The 26,952-nt window shown below is 38.5% G+C and overlaps 1 protein-coding gene across 10 annotated transcripts in view; it reads right to left on the bottom strand.

Moving 5' to 3' along the window:
• NCOR2 (nuclear receptor corepressor 2) overlaps positions 1–26,952 on the bottom strand; it is a 360,458-nt gene that overhangs the window by 88,631 nt on the left and 244,875 nt on the right. For all 10 annotated transcript variants that reach the window (XM_063454320.1, XM_063454317.1, XM_063454326.1 and 7 more), the window contains exons 15-17: positions 23,461–23,567; positions 22,797–22,966; positions 16,974–17,036 (exon numbers count right to left, since the gene is read on the bottom strand). In XM_063454320.1, the coding sequence (XP_063310390.1) occupies positions 16,974–17,036; positions 22,797–22,966; positions 23,461–23,567 (340 nt within the window). The remainder of the gene's footprint in view (positions 1–16,973; positions 17,037–22,796; positions 22,967–23,460; positions 23,568–26,952) is intronic.

Here is a 26,952-nt window from a genome sequence, read left to right on the forward strand (position 1 = left end):
TTATTACAAATTAGCAGAAATATAAAGATCTACTCTGGTAAATATTGTGAAATCCAATTATTATTGACTTCAACAAAGAGGTTTCACTCCAAAACAATTATTGTGCTACATATATATATATGTACATGGCTGTAATATGAATACTAGATTTTAAATCAAGTAATAGGGTTCTGACATTAAAAATAAGAGAAAGTCTTGCAAACTATTCAACAAGGCTTGTCATTTACATGACTTGCCATTCTCAATTGCTGCATCCCACCTATGGCATTTTTGTTATAAAGCAAGGCTTGACAAATTTGATTGGAATCTAGGAGCCAGCTAAAAAAGTTAGGAGCCAGATTTTTTTTTCCAAGGGACACTAGTCACCAGAATCACTACAGCTTAATGTAGTGATTACATAGTTACATAGCTAAAGAGACTTGTGTCCATCAAGTTCAGCCTTCCTCACATTTGGATTTGTTTTTTTGCTGTTGATCCATAAGAAGGCAAACCCCCCCCCCAAAAAACCCAGTTTGAAGCACTTCCAGTTTTGCAACAAACTGGGAAAAAAATTCCTTCTTGAACGCAGAATGGCAGTCAGATTTATCCATGGATCAAGAAGTTATTACCCTACATTGAAAAATGATATCCTTGAATATTCTGTTTTTGAAAGTATGCATCTAGTTGCTGTTTGAACATCTGTATGGACTCTGATAAAACCACTTCTTCAGGCAGAGAATTCCACATCCTTATTGTTCTTACAGTAAAAAAATATATTCTTTTCCTTAGACGAAATAGTCTTTCTTCCACTCTAAACACATGACCTTGTGTCCTATGTATAGTCTATTTGAATATATTTCCACACAATGGTTTGTATTGGCCCAGAATATATTTGTATAATTTTATCATATCCCCCCTCAGGCGACGTTTTTTCCAAACTAAAGAGGTTTAAATGTGTTTACCTTTATTCATAGCTAAAATGTTCCATTCCTTTTATTAATTTTGAAGCCCGCCTCTACACTTTTTCTAGTGCCATAAAGATACCTTTACATAGAGAATAATCTAGATCTATACACACACTGAAAAATACAACAAAATGTAAAAAGAATGTCTGCGTTTGACCATATACTGTAAATACAGTTAAATCATATTTCTAAAATAAAGGTGCTTAAAATGGCTTTAGAATTTTTCATCAACCTGTAGAATGCTAATGTAATGATGACCGTGAAATGGTAGAGAACATGAGTTTCTCCCTCCTCCATGACCCCCATTGAAACTTCCTTTACCGTTTGTAGCAGGGGGTGAGCTGACATAACTAGTAACTTTACATTCATTATACAGTAACTAGTAGCTTCTGGCAGATACATGTGTTCCTCTACAAGCTGGTAATAACAGTATGAATGAGGGTGAGTGAGGCTTTATGGAAAATGTTTTTATGGTCATGTATTTTGTAGTATCAAAATATGTATACTCTATTTTAGTATTGAAGGGAACCCACAGCCTCGACACTACATGCATTTGATTGTCAGTTTTACTCAGTCTTGGAAAGGAAGCGCCTCTAGTGGCAGTCAGGAAGACTAGGAAGTAGTGTATCTAACCCAGCAATGTAAACCTGGGGGACCTGACACCCAGACCACTTAATTGACCTGAACTGGTCTGGATGACTATAGTGGTCCTTTAAAGTCTACAGAAATTTATGTAGATAAATCAATTGAAGAAAAAAAACTAACAGATCGTGATCATTTGAAAACCTCATCCAGAAATATTAAAATCAAGGCTGACCTTTGAGAAGTAGAAAATAAAAAATAAAAATAAAAAAAAAATACATTTATAAACATTTAAAGCTCTGGATTCTTCTGGTGCAGACAAGTTAACGACCAATTTCACATGCTCATTGTATATTCAAATTTAGACAGCAGTGATGGATTGTTAATGCTGGGCAGATAATGAGGAAGTGAAATTATTTTCTCACATTATGGGTCAGGTGAACCACGGGCTTTGTGAGACCACTCAAAACATTTTAAAAAATATCAGGAGGGATTTAATTGCACCCAAGAGCACCTTGCACTACGACCAGTATAATAAGCTTTAGTGATACGGCAAAGGTGCTTGTCCATGCCACGGTCCTCTCTCGCCTAGACTACTGTAATCCGCTTCTCAGTGGTCTTACGTGTTCCTAACTTGCCCCGTTACAGTTTATAATGAATGCGGCAGCTGAACATGCAATGTTGGGCCATCGATATCAAGAATGCTTCAGAGATGGAAGAAAACTCTTATCTGATCACTAACTTTTACACGATATAGTGATCTCACAAGCCCAATATACAAGTCAGTCATGTGTTTCTAAAGAACATGTTTGATGACAGATTCATATTTAGACATTATGCCATTCTCAGTCTCACAACTCGCAATGTTTAACTTGACCGCTGGCTGGCAACAGCCAATCAAATTAATAGCAAAGGAAGCAAATAACATTCAGATAATACAATTTTTCATATACAACCTTTTGATATACAATTATATCATGCTAAAAATATAGCACAGTTTTCATATGCCCATATCCGGGAATAACCGTTCTAGAAAAGGAAGCAAAAGCAGCAACTTTTGCCCATGTGTGAATTTGCAGTGTGTGGATTTTGTTCTGCGAATGCAAAATAGACCTTAACTTAAAATCAAAATGACCTTCAAACAATCCAAAGGACGGAAAACCAAAGGCACATGTGTAAAGGTTTAATCTGTATGGGTCTGTAGTGCAATTTAAAGACCTCTTTAACCCCTTAAGGACACATGACATGTGTGACATGTCATGATTCCCTTTTATTCCAGACGTTTGGTCCTTAAGGGGTTAAAGGATCACTATAGGGTCAGGAACACAAACATGTATTCCTGACCCTATAGTGTTAAAACCACCATCTAGCCACCCTGGGCCCCTCATGCCTCCATAAATATAGCAACATCTTACTGTATTCAAGCCAGAAGCATTAACTCTGCATGCGGTTTGCCTAAAAAGCAGTCTGCTGACATCATCAGAAGTGGTAGCCTGATCCAATCACAATGCTTCCCCCTATGATTGGCTGAGACTGACAAAGAGGCAGATCAGTGGCAGAGCCAGCATGATTCAAACACAGCCCTGGCCAATCAGCATCTCCTCATAGAGATGTATTGAATCAAAGGAAAGTTCAGTGTCTGCATGCAGAGGGAGGAGACACTGAATGTTTGGCTGCATTTTAGGCAGCCATGACCCAGGAAGGATCTCTAACAGCCATCTGAGGAGTGGCCAGTGAAGTTATCACTAGGCTGTAATGTAAACACTGCATTTTCTCTGAAAAGACAGTGTTTACAGCAAAAAGCCTGAAGGGAATGATTCTACTCACCAAAACAAATTCCATAAGCTGTAGTTGTTCTGGTGACTATAGTGTCCCTTTAACTGGCACTGAATAGCTCTCTTAAGCTTTTTTTTTAATGAGCATAGGAAAGGAAATCTTCAGAAACAAACTTACATCACTAAAAAACTAAAACAAAAAAACACATGGAGCAACAAACTGCCCCCCTTACCTACTTAATCCCTGTCCCTCTCGTACTGCTGTATATACAGGATGTCTAAATATAACATTTACAATTCTCTCACGCTAGCACTTCTACTGGAAACACTTCCCAAAACCTACATCATTGTTCTGAGAAATAAATAAAAATGCGAGTGGTTAGGAGCACTGGCCTGAGCAGCAGCCTACTATTTCTGTGAGTTGTACGTCCAGCACACAATATATTACTTTACTAAACAGAAAAACAGGTTTCAAGACACTGCCAGACTCCAATACATACACTAAGCCTTGCCGTTATCAATTCATAGCGACTGTCAGCACTAAACAAGACACCGCAACAAAAAAGTATTTTCACATAATATCCAGGGAGGAAGGCTGCTTTAATTTAACGACTATAAGACTTTATTTTTTAATAAACATTCAGAACTGTTCAATAATTAGCAGTGCACAACGCAGCGTGTGATCGCAGTAAGATTAATTTGCAGAGCCATAGTAAAAGAACATTCTGTACTGTACTGGAGAGTGTGCTGTCATACTGGACATTGTGCCCTCTTAAGTAGCTAATAAATAGAAGGTTTTACCGCAATGTACTAGGAGACTTCCCTATAGCCATGACAGAGGTGTGCTTGTGCTTTGATTGCCAAAAAACAAGTGACGCTCGCATAAATCAAACACTCAGCCACGTACTTTTAACGTGCATAACAAATACTACGCTGGATGCTAAAAGTGAAAAACTGTTTTGCGTTGTCTGCTGGTGAGAAAAGTTTATTTGGGTGTTATAACCAATCACGGAGAAGCAAAGTTTCTTGAACAATCTGCAGAGAAGAAGATCCTTTATAGCACAATATAAAATTACACTGAGCCCACGTCTTAAAGGAACAGTAATTTTGTACTATAATTGAAATAAAAGCATGCACCTGTTATAGCCCCCGTACATATGATCTTTTAATACATACATATAAAAACATATGTATTGTTTCAATATACATCTCAAGGCTCACCGAGTATGGGCTGAGCCAAACACTATGGAGTTAACCGCATGTTCTCAAACAGAGTTATTACTCCAGTGTGCCAGGCATCACATTGCATACTTTAAGACCAGTACAGCATTAACAATTACACATGGTCTATAGCTGGAAAGTAGGCATTTTTAGCCAAAGAGGACTAAAAAATGGATGCCCCCTTCAGAGCAATGGTAAGTCACTGAAAATAAGCACGTATGTGCTTACATTGCAAAATAATGCACAAATATTAAATGTAACCATTACAATCAGTAATAAACTATTACAGTTTATTGTAGTAGCTCTATTTGAGGTTATGGATAATACGAGCAGTTCTACATCAATGTTTGATTAGTAAAATTATGTAGAAGACAGTGCAAGTTATGAGCACAAATCCACAATGGCACCATGTGGGCATGATGACATCGCAAAAGACTAACATTCCCAATGCTTTATCGATTATGCAGAACAAAGGATTATCAATTAAATGTTTAAATATTCCGAAACGCTTACTCCAGTTCTAGCCCAAAATCTTTGTCTATTTTAGATTGCTATATAGTTACTATCTAAAGTTTACAAACAAATATTATGAAGCATCATAGCAAAGAAAATGCCCTTTCATGTGAATTACAATGGTATAATTGTCATTTACAGTTTGCTGTCTGAAAGTGTATATATTTATATACAGGTGGTCCTCGTTTTGCGACCAGCTCTCTCGTGGAGTGGCAAGTGCGAGCCGTTGTGGGAATTAGAGGGATTCCCTGATCTGCTGCGTTCGTCTATGTTCGGGGACATTTCCCTGAACATAAATTAGAGGGATTCCCTGCTCTGTTGCGTTTGTCTATGTTCGGGGAAATAGAAAAAAAAAGTGCCTTATTCATAGCAACTTTGAACAATTGTTTTTTCATGACACTCCCAGAATGCCATGTAGTAATATGTAAATGAGAACTCAGAGTTTCTGGTGCAACAATTATTCAATGGACAGGTTTAAGTTACAGAAATGCAGTTTATGTAAATCGACCACATAATAAATCTTAATGATAATTCAACATGCAAAAAAGTATTTACAATAATCGCCTAAGCCGTACACAGAGACAATATTATCCATTAAACTAAGAATTGTCTACAAATGCAAATTCAAAAAATTATATTATCCAACTCTGTTGTTTCCAGTTTAGCCTTTTGCCTTAAGTTTTTTTTTTAAATTTAAGGCAAAAGGAATGTCAATAACTGGTTTAGTAAATCACCCTGACAGTTGTCACTCCCTCACTAAAATATTTTGCCCATTTATTAGCAATGATATTGACTTGGATATAAATGAATCAACTTTTTTTTATTACAGCCATTTAAGAAGGAAAAGAATATTCTTCACCCAGAACAGTATAACATATATATTATTAGTCATGTAAGCTTGTTTGTTTTGAGAATGTTTACAATTGCTATAACATTAGCATAGCGTTCAGCATTTCCTATTTGTTATTTTTTCTTTATATTTTGTTTGATTGAAATACGTTTATTTCATCCTTCTTATGTAAAGGTACACTTTAAAAATTCCATAAAAATTTTAAAGAAAAATTATTAATATCTTCATAAGCAAAGAAAAAATGGTTTGAAGCAAATTCCTAAACAGCAAAGATACTTACATAAACTTGGCAACCAGACAGTGAAGGGCCCAAAAAAATATAAAATGTTTATTTAGACCTTGTCACGCCAAGTTTACTTTATGCTCAAACTAATTTTAAAAAAAATGTAATCATCAAGTATGTTTATTTAATAATTTTACTGTCGTATATAGTATAATAGATATTTTCATATTCAAAGTTCAGGATTTGAAGTAATTTAATCATCAAACCAGGAAGTGACTTAACCAATAATGCTTGGTTAAATTTCTATAACACTACAGAGCTTATCTTACAATCAGTGTGTTATAGGCACATCAAGGTTTTAGAACGATTAGAGAAAACATATGATTGAACCATAACTCCCAGAAACTGATATTATACAAAGTAGTATTCTGAAGCAAAAAGAGAAACACTTAGGGGAGGAGGAGTAGAATGGCTTGTAGAGCAAAACAAATAATTACTGGGAAAAAAAATCCAAGCCCCCCCCCCATACTCTGGATAAGTACCAGTAACCCAGCATGTGTTGAGTGCCCTGTATTGCAAGGAATCCCAACATAGCTTGTTTAGTATTGTAAATAGCTGGCCAATGGCCATACATCCAGCCAATCACAATCCAGGGGAGGGCCCCATGGAAGCTATAGGACTATACAAATATCCTTGACATTTTTTATACTGTTTTTCAGCTCTCCAGCGCAGAATTCTTTTTCCCACACGGTAATGTATTTTTGCCATTTTTTTTTCCTTCCAATATTCACTGCATCCCTTAAGGGTTTATTTCTTGGACAGAGGACGAGGATTACAATGCCTCCATTTAAAAATACTGCATAATGTAAGTATACAATGAATCGACTTTTCTTTTAACGTTTAAGAAAACCCTTATTCCCAATAATAAACTATATGGAAACAACTTATTGGAAAATCAAGAATTTACATAATTAGTTTCTGGTTTTGTAAGACACAAAACAAGATATTCTGCATAAAATAAAAAACACAGAAAATGCAAAAGGCTTGACTAAACATTAGTTTCTAGAAAATCTTATTGCTTTAAAATTAGTCTTCCTGGTTATTTTATTATATAATATTTATCAACAACTTATAACTATTCTTCTGCTTTTTTCTGTTGAGCGAAATAAAACATAGCTCAATTATTTTGATTGAATCCTTGTTGGTGGATTTCCATTAGTCTGTGATTCATTCATTAGAAATGTGCTTAATGTAATAACCTACCTGCATTTCCCCCCCTAAATAGTCAGGTTGGGAGAAATCCAGCCTGGCATTTTTTTTTCTCTTTAAAATTTACTATTTTGGACAAAAAAATTGCAAAGTAAATTTTCCAGCATGCAGAAACTCTTTGGTGACTTGTCCATTGTCTTATTGATATTGCAGGAGGACTTCAGACAATGCTAATGAGGATCAATTTTCCTAATTTGCCTTAATATTTTTTGGACAGTGTCCAATGTCCCAACACTTGTAAAAACCATCAATGTATCTGCTATGCGAAAAACTGGAAGAGTCTCTTGCTTTATAGAGAGCTGTTTACAGCCATCAGTCTTTATTTTCAGGAAGACATTATGAAAATGAGACATTAACCCCATCAGGAGTAAGAATAGGGATATCAACAATTGCCCTAATACATCTGGACCTGAAAGGGTTATTCTCTAGGTAAATATGCAGATTGCCATTTTCACATGGAATTTTGAGTTTGCAGTCTATATGAGCAGTGTTTAATTCAGCATTCTACTTAAGGCCATGTTTAAAATTATAATTTTCTGAAATTTAAAAATAAATAATTACAATTACATCCAATAGTGCATTATCAAGAAACAGCCAAAAAAAAAAAAAAACAACAACAAAAAACAGAACAGACCTTAATAGTAGTTTGAAACCTAGACTTCAGCCATAGCTTTCATTACTGAATGGGTTAATCACAATATCATTCAATGCGCAGATACAGAATATACATTTCATAAGAAGAAATAAGTATTCATACTTGTTATCTTGGTACATAGATCTTCTTGTCAGTTGTTTAACAAAAGTTGGAGGAAAAACCAAAGGTTAGCAGATGCAGAAGCAGAAAAGGTATCTTCATTAGATGGGTGTTTCAATTTCCCCATTCGGGGGGCTAGGGTGTCCCTTGTTATGAGCAATGGGCCAAATAATAACAGGATCACAGCCTAGACTTCCTATTGAGCAGAGCTGGGATATGCATCTACTGCCGAGTGGGATGTGAAACCAGGTCACTGTCATCGAAACCTCCTGATGGGCGCCCAGAAGTTGTCAGGAACACATGTTCTGTTCTCTGGGGCTTTTAATCTGCTTTTCTCTCGGATGCATCTCCCTCCCACTCGCTCTTTTTTTTTTTCTGTACAAAAAATATCTGTCTTCCATCACATAAACATTTTCCACCTTAATCCTTTATTTTATAGACTTCTTTCTACCGTTGCTAGTTGTAGAAATAGCAATCATCGAGAATAAAAACCATCCACGTTTTTCAACATTTGTTAAAAATTCATACTTTAAAAACAGCCATCTGATACTTTACTCTTTCATTCACATCCTCCTTTTCTGCAACAAATCCTGCTCTCTCCCTTTCCTCTTCTCTCCCTGGCGCGCTACACCATTTCATTCTTCGTACCCCACTCTAACTTCTCCCTGCTGTGCCGCTTTCTCTTCTCTTTCAACCTACCTGTCTTTGCCAGCTGTACGGTGCTTTATGCCGATTCAAGTCTATAAACACGTTGCTACCAAGCGAAATCAGGGTAGAGGAATAAAAAATACAAAAAAAAACATGGAATAGACAGAAAGAAAGCTACCACTCGTAGATAGCAGCACTGCAGATGCGTGTCTCCTGCTTGCTGGGGGACTGATACTGTTGCTATGTGAAGGAGTGACAAAACGAGTGCTAATCTTTCTCCTGCCTGACCTGCAGGCTCATCTTGTCTGAATGTGACCTCCAGACAGAGCGTTAATAGCAGCAAATGTGGCACAGACCCAGGTTGTCAAAGGGTGCGGCTATCTTGGCATCAATCTTAGTCCTCTCTCACTTTTTGTCCCCCCCTCCATCCTCCTCCTCCTCCTCCTAGCTTTCACATCTGAATGTGCTCCAACATAACAAAGCACACAGTCTCATTTTCACCGAAGGGGTTATTCAAGTGTACTACAGATTATTTACTGTTCCCCACGAAGATAAAACTAGCATACAAAGAAAAGAGGTGGTGAGGGGTGTATTAACCATTTTCTCTCCAGAAAGGGAATCTGAATAGTTACCAGCTTAATTTGGCAGAGGATTGGTTAATAAATATTGCATGGAAGATTAAGTAGGAATATTATAAAAACAGAAAAATAAATCCGAATTAATCTGCTTTCTTAAAAGTAAACACAAAGAGCTTATATATAAAGTTTTTTTTTTAAAAAATACAAATTCTTTATTCCACCCTTCTGAATCTCACAACATCCAAAAATAATAATAAAATAATAATAATAAAATACTGCTAGAGACTTGTGATTTTTTATTATTTAATTTCTTCCTTTGACATGCACTTAGGGCCACCAGATGGACACGTGCCATCAGGGGTCCGGTCATGCTCTGCGGCGCTTTAACAGCGCTGGGAGTAAGTGAGAACCAGTCACTTATTCACAGCTAACATAGCGCCGCACAGTAGCAAAAAAAGGAGGCAGAGAGGAGGGGGTGCACCGGCAGTGCAAGCCCCTAACTCCCACCTGCCCCAGCCAGCAATAGCCTCCTAAAAGGTAGGAAACTTGGGGGTGGCTAAAATTTTGACCTGTATGTGTGTGTGTGTATCTGCAGGTCTGTCTGTGTGTGTGTATCTGCAGGTCTGTCAGTGTGTGTGTATCTGCAGGTCTGTCAGTGTGTGTGTATCTGCAGGTCTGTCAGTGTGTGTGTATCTGCAGGTCTGTCAGTGTGTGTGTATCTGCAGGTCTGTCAGTGTGTGTGTATCTGCAGGTCTGTCAGTGTGTGTGTATCTGCAGGTCTGTCAGTGTGTGTGTATCTGCAGGTCTGTCAGTGTGTGTATCTGCAGGTCTGTCAGTGTGTGTATCTGCAGGTCTGTCAGTGTGTGTATCTGCAGGTCTGTCAGTGTGTGTATCTGCAGGTCTGTCAGTGTGTGTATCTGCAGGTCTGTCAGTGTGTGTATCTGCAGGTCTGTCAGTGTGTGTATCTGCAGGTCTGTCAGTGTGTGTGTGTCATTGTATTAGAGTATCTGTGACAGTGTATCTGAGTATCTGCATGTATGTCTCCCCAGCTCCTCCCTCAGTTAGCAGGTTAAATAAACCATCATTAGCATATGTGTCATTTTAACATGGTAGCAGCACTTCTATTACATTAAAGCATAGCTTCATTTAGGTCTTCCATAATTGAAGCTAGATATACTTACCCAGGCTCCCTCACTTAAACCAGAGTGATCCATTCAGTGGTCGTGGTGACTCGTATATTGTGCATACGCCTATTTAACATACATCTACCTGTCAGGGAGCAAATCTTCCCTGTGTAACATATCTGAATGGGAAGGAGTAGAAATCTTGGTAAACAACTTCATTGATAAGCAACAGAAAGAAGGGGACACAGAGGACAAATGAGCCCCATGCACCATAATCTACTCCACACACATTGCATATGCCGACAGTGACCAGCCTTGCTGAGTCATTATGTCATATTCAAGAAGTAAGAGTCTACAAAGTGTTTATACCAAGGGGAATTTGCAGTAGAAATGTCCCCTACAAAACAAAACAATATATGCAATGATTCAGTTTTCAAATTTACAAGGCTACTTAAATTCACCTATGTTAACAAAGACCATTACTATGCCACAGTACCCCCAATATTGGTGGGTCCTACACGAATATTAACACGGGAGAGAAATTAAAAAGTGCTAAATAAACTAAAAGTTTATACAAAATACAGATTAAAGGGACACTATAGTCACCAGAAGAATCATTCCCTTCAGGCTTTTTGCTGTAAACACTGTCTTTTCAGAGAAAATGCAGTGTTTACATTACAGCCTAGTGATAACTTCACTGGCCACTCCTCAGATGGCTGTTAGAGATCCTTCCTGGGTCATGGCTGCCTAAAATGCATCCAAACATTCAGTGTCTCCTCCCTCTGCATGCAGACACTGAACTTTCCTTTGATTCAATTCAGCTATATGAGGATATGCTGATTGGCCAGGGCTGTGTTTGAATCATGCTGGCTCTGTCCCTGATCTGCCTCTTTGTCAGTCTCAGCCAATCCTATGGGGGAAGCACTGTGATTGGATCAGGCTACCACTTCCGACCATCACCTCATGTTGCAGCATGATAATGCACGGCCTCATGTTGCAAGGATCTGTACAAAATTCATGGAAGCTGAAAACATCCCAGTTCTTGCATGGCCAGCATAATCACCAGACAAGTCACCCATTGAGCATGTTTGGGATGCTCTGGATCAGCATATATGACAGCATGTTCCAGGTACTGCCAATATCCAGCAACTCCGCACAGCTATTGAAGAGGAATGGACTAACATTCCACAGGCCACAACCAACAACTTGATCAACTCTATGCGAAGGAGATGTGTTGCACTGCCTGAGGCAAATTGGTGGTCACACCAGATACTGACTGGTTTTCGGACCCCCCCCCCAAACAGTAATACTGCACATTTTAGAGTGACCTTTTATTGTGGCCATCCTTAGGCACACCTGTGCAATAATCATGCTGTCTAATCAGCATCTTGTTATGCCACACCTGTAAGGTGGATGAATTCTCGGCAAAGGAGAAGTGCTCGCTGACACAGATTTAGACAGATTTGTGAACAATATTTGAGAGAAATAGGCCTTTTGTGTACATAGAAAAAGTCAGCTCATGAAAAATGGGGGCAAAAACAAAAAAGTGTTGCTTTTATAATTTTGTTCAGTGCATAAGAAATCTTTGTTACTGTAACAATGGTATAACCAGGAATTATTTACTAATCAGGACGACAACCCAAACAGTTGTATATCTAATTATGGGATAGCCTTGAAGAAGTTATCGTCTATAAACGCTTGTGGATAGAGGATCATTTTCTTCAAGCTGGTTGACTGGTCTGTAATCTCAGGTACAGGCTACTGACGACTGGTTGAGGATAATGGTATATCTAGTCAGAGTGTCCTGCCATTTCACCCCCATGGCAATAACCATCCCACTCATTTTACTGGAGTGGTTCTTGTACATGGCAATAGCTGTCCAATGCAGTTTTTAACCTGAAAATTACAGAAGGCTCAACCTTTCACAGGTAATATAATTAACATTAAAATACTAAAAAAGTGACAGAGGGACCCATTTTTTAGTTCTGATGGGTTAAAAACATTAGATGGGATTCAATGTTTTCTCGTGGACGTTGGGTGTTCTCTAATGAGCTGCTTCTTGTGTTTTAGTAGTTTTATGAAAACAAGCTTCCTCAGAGCAACTTAGAAGTATCATACAATGTTGAAGATTAATTAAGGAAGCAAGCCTACCTCTTGTTGTCTTGTTGACACTAAAAAGGTTAAGCACCTTTAGGTACTTTCACAAGGTTTGAGATTCTCTTTTGCTGGCGTTAACATGCCATGCTCAGGCCCAACTGAAATTCACGTTAACCACAGCTATATTCCTGTTAAACACTGGACAGGTCGGGGCAGGCAAGGGGTTGATCAGTGCCAACCGTGTGGCATACTATATCTTTTGCAGCAAAGCTATAACATGGTTGTGCAAATCTTTTCTTGCTATAAATTGTTTAACATAGTAAGATCCCTAGTGTTCATGTAGAGTGAATATATATATATATATATATATATATATATATATACATACATACATACATACATACATACATACTATTCCTATACATACATTCATTTACTGGTGCTGCCATAGTGACCAAAATTCATACATAATATAGATTAAGTTACAGAGCACACACCCACACCATGTGGCCATATTGTGTTAAGCACACCAATACTTCACAATACCTGAATATCAGTGGATCCCAAACTAATACAAACGGGTTAGACCAATTAAGTAGTGCTAAATGAGCTAAAGTGTATTTAAAGAATCTCTTCCTCAATACTGGCTTACCATATACTTTTTAAAATATTATCTGGATGGAAAAAAAATCCACTACTCGTCTAGCACTCTATGACTAGTGTAGTTATTGCTGGTCATAAATAGCTCAGTGCAGGGTCCCCGTAATCCTGCTGCAGCACGGAGAGAAATGTATCCAGATGTCCCTTCCTACACCGCTAAAGATCAGTAGAAGTTACAACATGAATTTAAGTGGTCTCCTGAAACTAATACACAGGCAGAGAGGCTGGAGAGACACAGTCAGTGTGACAGTCTCTCACACAGATATATTTCTGCAGCTACTGCATGGGAGAGTAACTACCACCATTCTTAGGCAGACTAGGATGTGTGTATCCTGATACTGCCCTACGATTAAAGGAAACTTAGCCATAACCCAAATACTTATAGAAAACAACTCATGTATTCTAAAACACATAACACTGGAAAACATACTGCCCATCATTTCTGGATCACAAGATATTCATACACCACTTGGCCTTCAGTTTATTATATTGACTTCTTTAGAACCACCCAGGTTTCACTGTATATATAGACTTGCTCTGAATTACATTTATGGCTATTATTAGTTTATGAACTTTGAAACAGTTACTTCCCAATATCTTAAATGGATAAACAAACTATTTTCTTCCAAGCGGTGCAGTGGACGAAGCTTATTGAACAGACATTATCACCATCATCAAGCTAAATTCCCTTAACTTAAAAGATTTGGGGTTTTCCAGCTGTAACCATGGTGGTATGTGATCGCCATGCAGCGGAGTTGTCTACACACCATGGAAACGGGTGTCATGTTAGGTTCCACAAGGTTGCTATGAATAAAAAGAATGATGGCGTATCATTGCAGGATCAGCTTTGCAGCTCTCTGTGAATATCCATCTTTGACATGGACATACATTTCATTCCAGAAAACATCAATATTTATCAAAGGCAGCGTAGCTCAATAGCTTTGTGGCATTAAATTAAACCCATTTTCATCTTGTCTGAGCAAGGAAAGTATTCTTACTTTTTAATGTTTTTTTTTTTTCCGGTTACTAAAACATTGGACACCTCTTCAAAAAACATACAAGTCTATGAATATCCATCATAGCTCTCTATACATTAAAATCTTGAGAGTGCTTATTGAGGGTATAAACAAATATAAAGAGCAGAGTGCCAGCAAACCATCTAATACTAGGCTTTTAAAATAAAAACTTTGAAAATACAATTTGGTAGCATACCTACATTCAAGATTCATATTTTATATACCTCCGATCAGAAATACAGTAGTGATTAATAAAATATACAATAAAATAGAAGATATAACTCAATGTAAACTTTAGCGGTCTTACATAATGCTCAATCATTAATAAACTAAGACTTAGTATAAAAACAAAGAGAAAAAACCCACAACAACAAAACGTCCACAGCCTAATAATACATATAGACATTACACAACTGTGCCACCAATATTATACAATACAACTATATAGCCTCTAATCAAAATGAAAACATCTGTCCAATATAGACCAATTACAACTCATATGCAAATATACTACAAATACAGTTAGCACAATCTAGGGCAAATAAAGTACATAGTTCTCAACAATACACATTTATCATGTGAACCTAATAAAGCTGGTTGTAACTCTAAACAGATTTGGTCACCTCTTGTCTACACTGTATTAGACAATAAGCTTTGTAAGATAGAGAACACCTTTTCCAACCATGGGGAAGGTCAATGTTGAAGAATGGCACACAGCTAAATTCCATCAATAAAAATAATACAATACAATACACTGAACAGCTTATAGGCAGCACTTATTTATGGAGGTGGAAATGTTCCCTTAGGCATGACTTTATTTTTCACAAAGGACCCTGCAAAACAGGAAAAACGAGATCTCGCCACAAAAACTCACGAGTACTCCTGGAAACTTCTGCTAGGAAGGTGGATCTCTCATTTAAACATGAACATCATCTAACAGGTGTTTGAAAGTCTCAGTCAAGTCTGCTGCATTGTAATGAAATACACAACATCTGGACGAATACATGTCAATATTACACAGACATGCTCTTGTCAATCAGACAGCCACTAGTGGGACTTCTGCCTTCTTAAAACACAAAAGTGTTTTAAATGACACTGGATGTCCTCACACTATGCACAAGGTCCTCCAGCGTCGCCGGAACCCCCATAGGAAAGCATTGAATAATGCTTTCCTATGGGGAGGTCAAATCTGCGCGTGTGCGCTAGGGCTGACGTCGGCGGGGAGAAGCATGGGTGGGGTCTGACCCAGCGCCGAGGAACATCGGCGCTGGATTAAGGTAGGTCACTGAAGGGGTTTTAACCCCTTCAGCAACAGGGGATGGGGAGTTGGGAGGGTGGGGGACACTGAAGGATTCTGCAGTGCCAAGAAAATGGATTTGTTTTCCTGGCACTGGAGAGTCCCTTAAATGTTTCTCCAGCAAAAATACATAATCCAAACACACCTTACAGTGGTAGCAAAAAGATCACAGAAAATACATTTGTAAGCAAAAAAAAAAAAAAGAAATATAACAAAAATATCCCAAATTTATTTATTACAGCTCTGAGTCTTTAAGACTCAAAGCTCAGGTTTCTGTTGGGACTGACTAGAGGCTCACTGTATAAATGGGAATCAGTAAGTCATTGAAAAATAAATTCAACTAGAGTCTCCTCCATTTGCACCAACCTAGAGGAAACCGACTCTTACGCCCATAGAAACCATAAGAAAAAGAATTAAAAGATTTGCAATCAGACCTCCAACAGCACACAATAAAAAATAATAAGTTGAATATATTTGTGGCTGCCCACCCCAAATAGTGAACACAGCATGTGACAGCAGGTTGCCTATACTCGGCCATCACCATCTATTGAAGCTGCCATCTTGGATGAGGACAGACCTTCAAGTAAGTAGATCTTTCAAATGCATATATTTGCAGTCAAGCAGGGTACAATGTAGGTCTACTTTTCCAAAAGGGGACTTCCTCCCAGCCCATGCATTTTTAAGAAGCCAGGTCTGTTTTACCAAACTTTTTATGAAAATAATATTTTTGCTCTAGAATGTTTTGATACAAATACTTGCCACAGCTTATATTTGATAGAAAATATAAAATGACTGATGATACCATCCAGACTTCCCTACAACCATTTTCACTTTGCCTGGGACATCAGGCACATAAGTACCTAAAAAGTATACAGTTTGACATCCTGAATTAGCAATGACGTTCTTAGTCTCCCACAATATATAAGTCTCACAGTAGGTACTCTGAGTGAATGACAGAATGCCCAGGAACATGGTCCACACTCTAAGTAACTGTTATGTGTAATCATCCTGCTCCCAAATAAGAACTTTTCATATCTGATGTACAATAATAATAAAAAAAATAAAAAAAATAACCAACAGGTTGCGGAGTTAAGTATATTTACAACCTGGCAAAAGATTCCGAGTGGTCTGGTAATAAAACGATCTGGTCTAAAACATCGTTGACAGGATGATGAAGAGTTAATATTCTGAAGGTTATTCAACGCTAGTTGGTTTACAATTTGCATCAAAACACATAATTCCATAATATCCAACACGAATAGTCTAACGTACAATCAGATTCTCCAGTATTACCTTACAGACCACACTAGAGCAAAACATACTCCTCCTCCCCCCCCCCCCCCCAACCTTAAAACCAAAGCCTGACCATAGGATACTAAAAGCATACATGTCACATGAGAATGGATTCTAAAAAAGGCTTACCTTTTTTTGCAGTTTCCATTTCCTCTTCTGTCCACCTTGAGCTTTCGTTCATCTCCATGGCAGCTGTGGTTTTAAAAAAAAATAAAAATAAAAAGGCATTAGCAAAATACAAAATTCTATTCTAACTGCCGCCTTGTAATTGATGGATGGAATGGAACAGATCTGGACATTGTTACCAGTCACCTAAATAGCCTCTTAAGGGCAACTTCACCATTTATGAACATGTGCCCTTCAACAGGTTGAAACATGACACAGTGACACACAATATCTACAGTGACTGAAATAATACGCAGAGAGATTTTGGGGCTTGCATAGTGAGTTGTGATTCCTTATGTACATGGCAAACGATAAGGATTCTGTGGCTGAAATCATTCTCTGCCATTCCAATTCTAATGGTCCATGAAAGGGAGCGCAATGAGCTGCGGGCACTTAGAGCCCAGCGCGGATTGGCCCACAATACCACAAGTGCAGTTCACATAAAGGACAAATGTGGGACAAGAGGAGGGGGGCGAAAAAGTTACAGAGACAATTAAAAATATCAGTGCTCTACGGGCAGGGAGACTGCCACTGCAGGCCCCTAACAGCTATTAGCCTTGGCCCTCTGGGTAACATGAGGAACTCATCCTTTATGGTTGATTGAGCTATATTTCAGTTGGCACCTCAAGTAATTTTCTTTCATGGAAAGAGATTTCAAAGTTCGAAGATGGTACAGTGAGAGAACACTAGCAGCTTGCAATAATGTGGAGTGTTTGAAAACCCTTTTTATACAGCACAAAGAAAAACAAAAACTTCTATGGAAAAGGTATGATAAACGTGAAACCATAAAAAAAAAAAAATAATTAAAAAAAAAAAAGAAAGAAAGAAAGAAGGCAATTAAATGAAAATGATTTCCCTGCATTCTTAGTCGGTATTGATATGGAACAAAAATGACATTGTCTACAGCGAACAGAATGAATAAGCTTGTTCTGAAAGACTAGTCATAACAGGTGCGCAATGACATAATGCCTAGAATGAAGTATAAAACAAAACAAAAAATAAAAACACAAAAAAGTGACGTAGCATTTTTTTTTCAAAGCAACAGTAGAAAATGGTGATAAGTAGCTATTTTATAGTATCTGTTTGACATGTAAAGCTAGACTTGAGTAAGTTATATATAAAACTATTTTAAAGGAACCCTTTAAATGAAGCACAAAAACCTTTGCAGCTGATTGTAGTGGTTGAAGCCAATATAGGTACAATCCATCTGTTTTTTCCAAGTTTTAAAGAATTTTGACAAATAAGGATCTCCCAAGCACCAGTCCTACTGAAGGAGATGTGATAATGAGGAAGTTTCACTTCCTCATTAAGTGCCCAATGTTTTAGATGCATTAGCAGGACTTGTCACACACGATCCCTTAGGCAAAGTGTATATATACACAAACTGTTTTTGTGAGTTTTCTCTTGATTGAGTAGATCCTCTCTGTACACCTAGGATGTATAAGCAGTTTTCAAGCAGAACGTCTAGATCAGGGGGTGTTGAGGAAAAAATAAAATAAAAAAAGCCCTTCCAATTACACAAATTGCAAATTTAAAATCCTTTAATATTCACAATGCAGAGTAGCATCTGAACATTGTCTTAAGTGCTTTCATCACAATTAAAGATGATGGATTAAAAAGCAGTGACAGCTATTAGAAAAGAGGCTCTTTTACATTGTACAGCGAGTTTGATTATGTATCTTCCCATGGAACAAGGCCATACCCGCTTTAAAATTTTACAGTAAATGAGTGTTATCGTATCAATCTTTAGTGGTTGTTTGAGGAGAAAGAAGGAGGGTATGTAACAGATGCATTCTCTCCAGGGAAACACACTTGTTCTTGTAATTAAGATGCGATGGCAGTTTAGATTTTGTCAAACATTACTTTGCATGTAGTTAAACATCAGCTATCTCCTTAAGACCAAGACATTTGTAAAAATAATTTTTATATAATTTGCCTCCCCTCTTCCTTGCAGCACCTCCCCAGCAATAAAGGTTTAAAAATCTGATTCCAGCACCGATGTCCCTTGGCCATGGGTCGGAACACCTTTTCCTCAGTCATCCGAGGGGGCAGGTGGTAGACAGCCACAAGTCTTAGTGCTGCAATGTAAACATTGCAGGACTAGGGGCAATAGGGACACTGTACCCAGACCACTTCAATTAGTTGAAGTTTTCTAAATGTTCCTTTAACCCCTTAAGGACCAAACTTCTGGAATAAAATGGAATCATGACATGTCACACATGTCATGTGTCCTTAAGGGGTTAAAGCAGCACCCCTCCCCTACACCCACAAAATGAGTATGTCATAAAGATGAAAGCTTTATAAAATACTCATTAACGGTGTAGGAATTTCACTTCAATTACACCCTAATCAAAAAGTACTGAGATACTTAATCTCAGTAACTTTCCTACGCCTGACACTTCCAGAAATTGGAAGAGCTACCGCCGTCTAGAAGCAGTCAGTCAGTCAATCACCAATGACCGCTTCAGGGAACTGGTTATGTATACAGAAGATCCTGCGGTCTTGCAGAGCACTCCATAGAACTCAATGTACTCTCATGCGAGCTTAGAGCAGTAACGTTGGCGCCTGGCGCTTCAGAAAAGGACTGGCTGGAGGAAGATGGCGGCACCCACAAAGAGCAAGTTCAGGTAAGTTAAACTTTGCCTGACACACCGCCTCTCCACCCCCCAGGAACAACCAGTAGCGATGTCACCATGGGGAATCTTTGCAAATTATGCAAAGTCCCCAAACATGACAGTGCTGCTTTAACCTTCCAAATGTAGTTATGGAAGGTATAAGATTCCCCAAGGACATTACCTTATGGTCATTTAAAGGGACATTATAATCACCTAAACAACTTTATTTTAATGAAGCAGTTTGTGTGTATAGATCATGCCTTTGCAGTCTTACGGCTCAATTCACTGGCATTCAAGATTAAAGGACCACTCTAGTGCCAGGAAAACATACTCGTTTTCCTGGCACTAGAGTGCCCTGAGGGTGCCCCCACCCTCAGGGACCCTCTCCTGCCGGGCTCTGTTTAAGACTTACCTTTTTCCAGCGGTGGGCGGAGAGCTCTCCTCCTCCGATCCTCCTCTTCTCCTCCCCGTCGGCTGAATGCGCACGCGCGGCAAGAGCTGCGCGTGCATTTAGCCGGTCACATAGGAAAGCATTCACAATGCTTTCCTATGGACGCTTGCGTGCTCTCACTGTGATTTTCACAGTGAGAATCACGCAAGCGCCTCTAGCGGCTGTCAATGAGACAGCCACTAGAGGAAATAGGGGAAGGCTTAACCCATTCACAAACATAGCAGTTTCTCTGAAACTGCTAGGTTTATGAAAAAATGGGTTAATCCTAGAAGGACCTGGCACCCAGACCACTGCATTAAGCTGAAGTGGTCTGGGTGCCTAGAGTGGTCCTTTAAATAGTTTTTTTTTCATGCAGCTCTAGCCCTACCTCTCATGACTGACTGTCACAGCCTGCATGAGAACAAAAGGGTTTCATTTTTTTAATCAGATGCCACTAACTTTTAAAATGTTCACCTCATGCTCTGTAATTTGAGCTTTAATTACATGCAGGAGGCTTCTGCGAGGTATAGCAAGCTACTAGCAGAGTAGGAGATAAGTAATTCTGAATAAAAAAAAATTTGCAATAAAAGTTTAACCATTAGAGCACTCTACGGGAAGTGTTTAGGAAGGCTGTGCATATCACATGTAGGGAGGAGTTACTAGGCAGTATAAACAAATGTGATTTAACTGCTAAATGGCAGAGAATTAAGCAGGGAGACTGCATGGGGTAGGATCTACACATAAAAACTGCTTTATTAAGCTAAAGTTGTTTTATTGACTATAGTGTCCCTTTAACAGTGGGCAGCAGGGGTGGATCCAGAGCATTGCTAGGTAAAAGCATTTCCATGATTTGCAAATGTGCAGTCGGTACAGAAAATCTATTATATAGAGTTCTCATAGGGCTAGCTTTACTACAGGGAAGCTCTTTCATCCAGTAATGCATTAAGTGTATGGGTACCACGGAGCTGTGCAGCAATAATACTCACAGTAACACAATGATGCATTTTTTTTTACTTGGCCAATAAGACCTCGACTTATGTCCGCTGGGAGCATTTATGCCATTTAAATATTTAATTTCTAAAAATTTTAATTTAGTGAACAACTAAATATTAATTTAGCCCTACAAAAAGCATAGCAAAGGATTGATTTGAAAAACAGACACAACAACAAATACTCACTCTCTCTGGCAGAATTTCAGTGAAACACACACAGTGATAGACACACATAATCACTGACATTATGACACAGGCACAAGTACTCATTGACATACATACAGACATGCACACATTGCATGCTAGGACCACGTTGTGAGGAAGTAACTGGCTTGTCCTCCCTAGACCCACCCCCTTCTCTCTATAGCCGCAACTTGGATTGGGAGGATTAAACAAATTATTTGTGGCATCTGCGCCCGGCCCCTGGCTGGTGAGCTCTTCTAGTGAGTGGGGTCTTACGGGCAAGAGTAAAGGATGCGATGTCACCTCTCCTGTCCACAAACTCCGCTCAATAGGAGGATACTGAGGAGAAAGCAGTAGCAGACAAAGACGAAACATCGCTGTCTGTGTCCCTGCACAACAACAACAGTAGGGAATATTCTATAATGGACATATTCTGGCTTAGGGTCAGTGGGGTTGGTGTGCATCTCTGAGTGCCCCCCTCCTCCAGATATATGTATCTTCTCCCACCTCCCCCCCCCACAGAAAAAAAAAAAGAAAAGAAAAGGAGGGTCTGAAAAGGATTAGATTTAAAAATCAAAAACAAGTAAAGTGACAGTTCTAATTTCCAGACAGCATTAATTCCGGTTACATTTGCTAAATACTAAAATTAAAACTTAAAAGGGACATTATAGTCACCAGAACAACTACAGCTTAATGTAGTAGTTCTGGTGTCTATAGCATGTCCCTACAGGATTTTTAATGTAAACACTGACTTTTCAGAGAAAAGGCAATGTTTACATTACTGCCTAGTAACACCTCTAGTGGCAGTCACGGAGAAAGCCTCTAGACGTGGTACCTGAATATGAAACATTCAGTTAAATAGAACACTGCCTTTTTTTTTTTTTTAAATAAAAAGTGGTGGGAGTGTCTGTTTCTGAACATTCTGTAGTACCATTTGTTCCTAATTAATAATTTATAACTAAATAACATTCAGTTTAAAATGTTTATAAAAATTGATGGATACCAAGACAATGCTCTAGTCCAGAGGTGGCCAAAAAGGTAGATCTCCAGATGTTTTAGAACGACAGCTTCTGTGATGCTTTGTCATTTTAAAGGTATTCTAAAGGGCTGCAAAACAACATGGGATTGTAGTTTTAAAACATCTGTGGATCTATCTTTCAGGCACCCCTGCTCTAGTCAAAAAAATAAATAATAAAAAATATATAAAATGTTACTCGCTTTGAAATTACTCTACGACAAATGAAGTGTCTAATGCCATTGATTTGTCTATTGATATCTAATAAAAATACAGTATACAGTGTAAAGATGTACAGTCAGCACACAGGGATTTGTTTTTAGGCTCCCCAAAATATCAGAACAATTCCTAAGTTCTATATGACCGTCCACACACTAAGCACTTTCACTAAATCTGGGAGATCAAGAGGAAGCAAACGGTAAATTCTCGAACAACCATCTACCCTAGAAAAGAGAAGCCTTCCCTCAAAGTTTAATTCCTTGAAAAATAAGAAGCATAAGCAAAATAATAAAACACCAGGTAGGGAAAGCAGCATTGTAGAATCGAGCCTACCTAAATCTGCATTCTGCGGAGGTACAGCAGATTCTTCATTGGCTTCATTTGCCATTGACCGAGTTATCCGACCTTTACGCCGGCCTTGGCTGTTGGCAGTTTTGCGTCCTTTGGCGGTTATGGTTTCTTTATCATCATTCTCTTCACCGGATGTGTCGTCATTTTTCTCTCTGGAATACAAAACAATTATATTTTTGCACAATTGTGAAGAAGGTTCAGTGCCAACCTTACCTTATGCTAAAGAGGTAAAGTCTATGCTGCAGCAACAATGCAGCGTCAACATATCTAGCATACAGAGAGGATTGCCTACACATCTCCGTAAATATATGACATTTGTATTCCACAAAACCATTTCTGAATTAACAAGGGACTACAAAACACCAATTTCCAGTACAGACGTACAAACAGTACAAAAAAGGGGAAAAAAACAACTCTCCTGGACCAAACTCAGAACAACTCAGAGGATATGCCCATACGTCAATATGAACTCTAGCATGAATATACATTTTAGTTTATCAAAATGAGAATAAAGTTCTCATACTGCAGGAGTAGAAAAAAAAAAAACAAAAAAAACACACACACACACACACACACACACACACAAACAGCACACACTAGCTCTGTGAAGAACAAACAGCTAAGACCTAGAGATAGTCCAACATACTTTCCAAGCTCCTCTTTATCATTTTCCAGGTCCTGTTTGTATTCCTCTTTATCGACCTCCTTCTCTTTTTCATCTTTTTCTTCTTGGTTACTGCGGGGCATCTGCTGCTGCAATAAAAGTAAACTCATCAATAGCTGGAAGATGACTGAAACATCGGCGAAGGCGGAAGAGAACTTTAACCCCTTAAGGACACAACTTCTGGAATAAAAGGGAATCATGACGGAATATTTCCGTCATGTGCCCTTAGGGGGTTAAGAAAAATTGTGCCATGTGCCACTTTTAGTTTACGTTAGCTTTGTAATGCTGTCTATGGAATAATTTTTACACTTTGTAAAACCCGGTTTCCCATTCAAAAATAATACGGTTTTACTTTAGGTTACACACTATGTTTGACATGAATAAAAAGCAATATTCTTGGTTCTTCTTTTCAGGAAAGTGGGTTATGGATGGAGTACATTTCTACTGGGACAGCTCATCACCTTCAGTTCAAGTGATGTTGGTTACCACAGCAAGTTAAATTGACTGACAAATCCTATTAAATCTAGTACAGAACCTATAAGTTACATCTAACTACAAGGTTATAATACTGGCATATATTTCACCTGTTGCTCAGTGAACAATCCAACTATGAATCAGTTTTATAGATTTCTGTGATCTTATTTCAAGGTATAATGATATTGGATATATCTGATCAATGCAAAGAGGCAGTGATTACGCTTTAGAAATGATTAACATGTACAAATTAGTTTTACTACAAAGCCACAGCCTGCACTGTGCCTACTGGACACTGGTTAAATACAGGCAAATAGGGTTGTGTACTAAAAGATATCCTGAGGCTAAAGGTAAGAGTAAAAATATTTTATTGGTTTTCAAGGTGATCAATGTTCTTTTAGAACTTTGCCCCAGAATGGTTCTTCACAATTAACACCGTTTTTATGCATCATCGGCCTTGTTATTTACATTATAGGGTTGTCCACAGTCTATGGATAAATACTGATAGAAGGAGCATGAAACCTATTCAGCAAACCACATTAGTCTGCACAGTAGCAGATCTCAAATGGTCAAGGGCTGATTGTAAATAGTGGGTCTACAATTTATGACATCTAGTAACCTAAGATAAAACCGTTTACAAATGTTTAACCCCTTAAGGGAATGTCATGATTCCCTTTTATTCCAGAAGTTTGGTCCTTAAGGGGTTAAAGGACCACTATAGGCACCCAACACCACTTCAGCTCAATTAAGTGGTCTGGGTGCCAGGTGCCCCTAGTTTTAACCTTACAGATGAAAATATAGCAGTTTTAGAGAAAACGGTCTCCCTGACAGCCACTAGAGGCAGCTTCCGCAATTTACACCGAGTAAATTATACTTATTTGATGCTGGACATCCTCATGGAGTCCAGCGTCAAATAAGATCCCCCTAGGAAAGCATTGAGTAATGCTTTCCTATGGGCAGGTTTGAATGCGGGCGTGCCTCTAGACACGCATGCGCATTCGGCTCCACTCGGGAGTTGACGTCCATGGAGGAGGAGAGGTCACCAGTGCCTAGGGAGCCTGGCGCTGGATTAAGGCAAGAAAATAAATGGTAATCATTTATTAACCACTGAACAGGGCCCTAGTCACTTAAACGGTGACTAAGGTTCTATAGCTATGCCAACATATAAAAACCAGTCAATAGAACAGGTTACTGGGAATCTAGAAAACCACAGCAGGGCACCTGAATGAGTGATAGATAAAGATTTATAATCTGTGGATTCTTCCTATTGGTCAGTGTCATTCAAGCGCAAATAAACTGCTGTTATAGATCCAAGGATGGGGTCTATGCACCAAAACCACTACATTAAAACAGTGATTTGGGTGTGTAGAATGCCCCTTTAAATTACTATAACTAAGCAAATTACTATAATGGATATAACTAAGCAGGGTGTCAGACACTGAACACATGGCAGATGGGTTAGTGCTATTAACACTGCCAAGAGTATGATAAACAGCAGATCTATAGATTTAAGAAATCAGATTACAAATAAAATACAGACAATGAGGTCCTCTGTATTAAACAAATATTTCTTTACAATTGATGGAGCCATATGTTACGTCTGCTCCAGGAATTCCAGATAAACTTTATAAGATTCTGAGAAAAATAAAGTGGATACATTGTAGTCACTCACAGACATCAGTTGATCTATGGTGTCAACTTAAAACACAATTCTGTGGCAAAGTTCTCAACATGAGCAATCACCATGGAAACGAATGCAATATTCCTAATAGTTGTTCGACTTTAGGAATTTTGCAAAGAATATACGTAAGCCCAACAATTCAGAATTAACTGCAGCAGAGTCCATTCTCAAAGTCACTGTAGGAAGGTAGTCAAGGGACTGTGGTTGTGGTAGCAATCTCCTAAACACATAACTGACAAAACGATATCCTGAGGTGTGTGTTTATAAATAACAAATGCTAGTTTTTGTACTAGTTGTTCTGCCCCTTTAAAAGAAAATGGTGTATAATGTGGTCATTGCAATGGCAAGGACGCCATAACAGATATATGCTCTGGCATACATGCGATCACATTTAGGATCACTATAAACATGGTTAATGGAACAAGAGACTTTCATTCCTGTCATTAGCACACGGGCACAGTCCCATAATCTAAGTGTAAGAGAAGGGCTGCAATCAGTCTTGATGTTAATGAGTAATAGCATTTCGGTATCCTTGGGAACATCAATATGTGCACGTTGGATGAAACATGCATAAATAAAAATAATAATTGGTAATAATGATAGATATAGATAGATATATTTATTAAACCTATTGTCCACTCTAGCCCCCCCTTCCCATTCCCATATGCGGTGGTTGGAGGTTCTAAATTAAAATGGACGCACCATATACCCAAACCTTAGCAACCATTGCCGGAGATTCCAATCGCCCACGGCCATAGAAACAATGCTTCACATATGGTGGTTTTGTCCATGGATAACAGACCTCTGGAAAGGTGACAGCTAGAATACAAGCAACGACTGTACTCAGAGTAGAACGCACGATAGAGACCTTCCTACTAAAACTACTCCCCACTAACATTTCCAGGCCTCTTCTAAAGATAATATACTTGGTACTCACCACAACCTCCATTTTATCAAAATACCCCTGTGATCCAAAGGCCCCAATAGGACCTGAATGTAGTGCCTGCTGCAAACACGTTGGTTAAACTCAGTTACCCCCTTCCCTGGCCACACTGAACAGTGTTCGTTGCTCCACAAAGCAACAGACAGACTCTCCAAGTTCACCCCATACCCTTCTAGGAACACGGGAAACTTGGAGTACAAAATTTGCACCGTACATAGCGACAGGTTCAGACCAAATATGTCTAATCAATCAATGCCCCAGTGGTTTATTCCAGTAACCCCAGAGATACAAATGGCACAAGATATGCCTACACACGTAGAACATTGCAAATTAATTTATTTTGTGTATTTTAGGGAAGACGAAAGGAGAAAAAAAA

This window comes from Pelobates fuscus, chromosome 5 (assembly GCF_036172605.1).
Source record: "Pelobates fuscus isolate aPelFus1 chromosome 5, aPelFus1.pri, whole genome shotgun sequence".
In the NCBI taxonomy this organism is placed as follows: domain Eukaryota; kingdom Metazoa; phylum Chordata; class Amphibia; order Anura; family Pelobatidae; genus Pelobates; species Pelobates fuscus.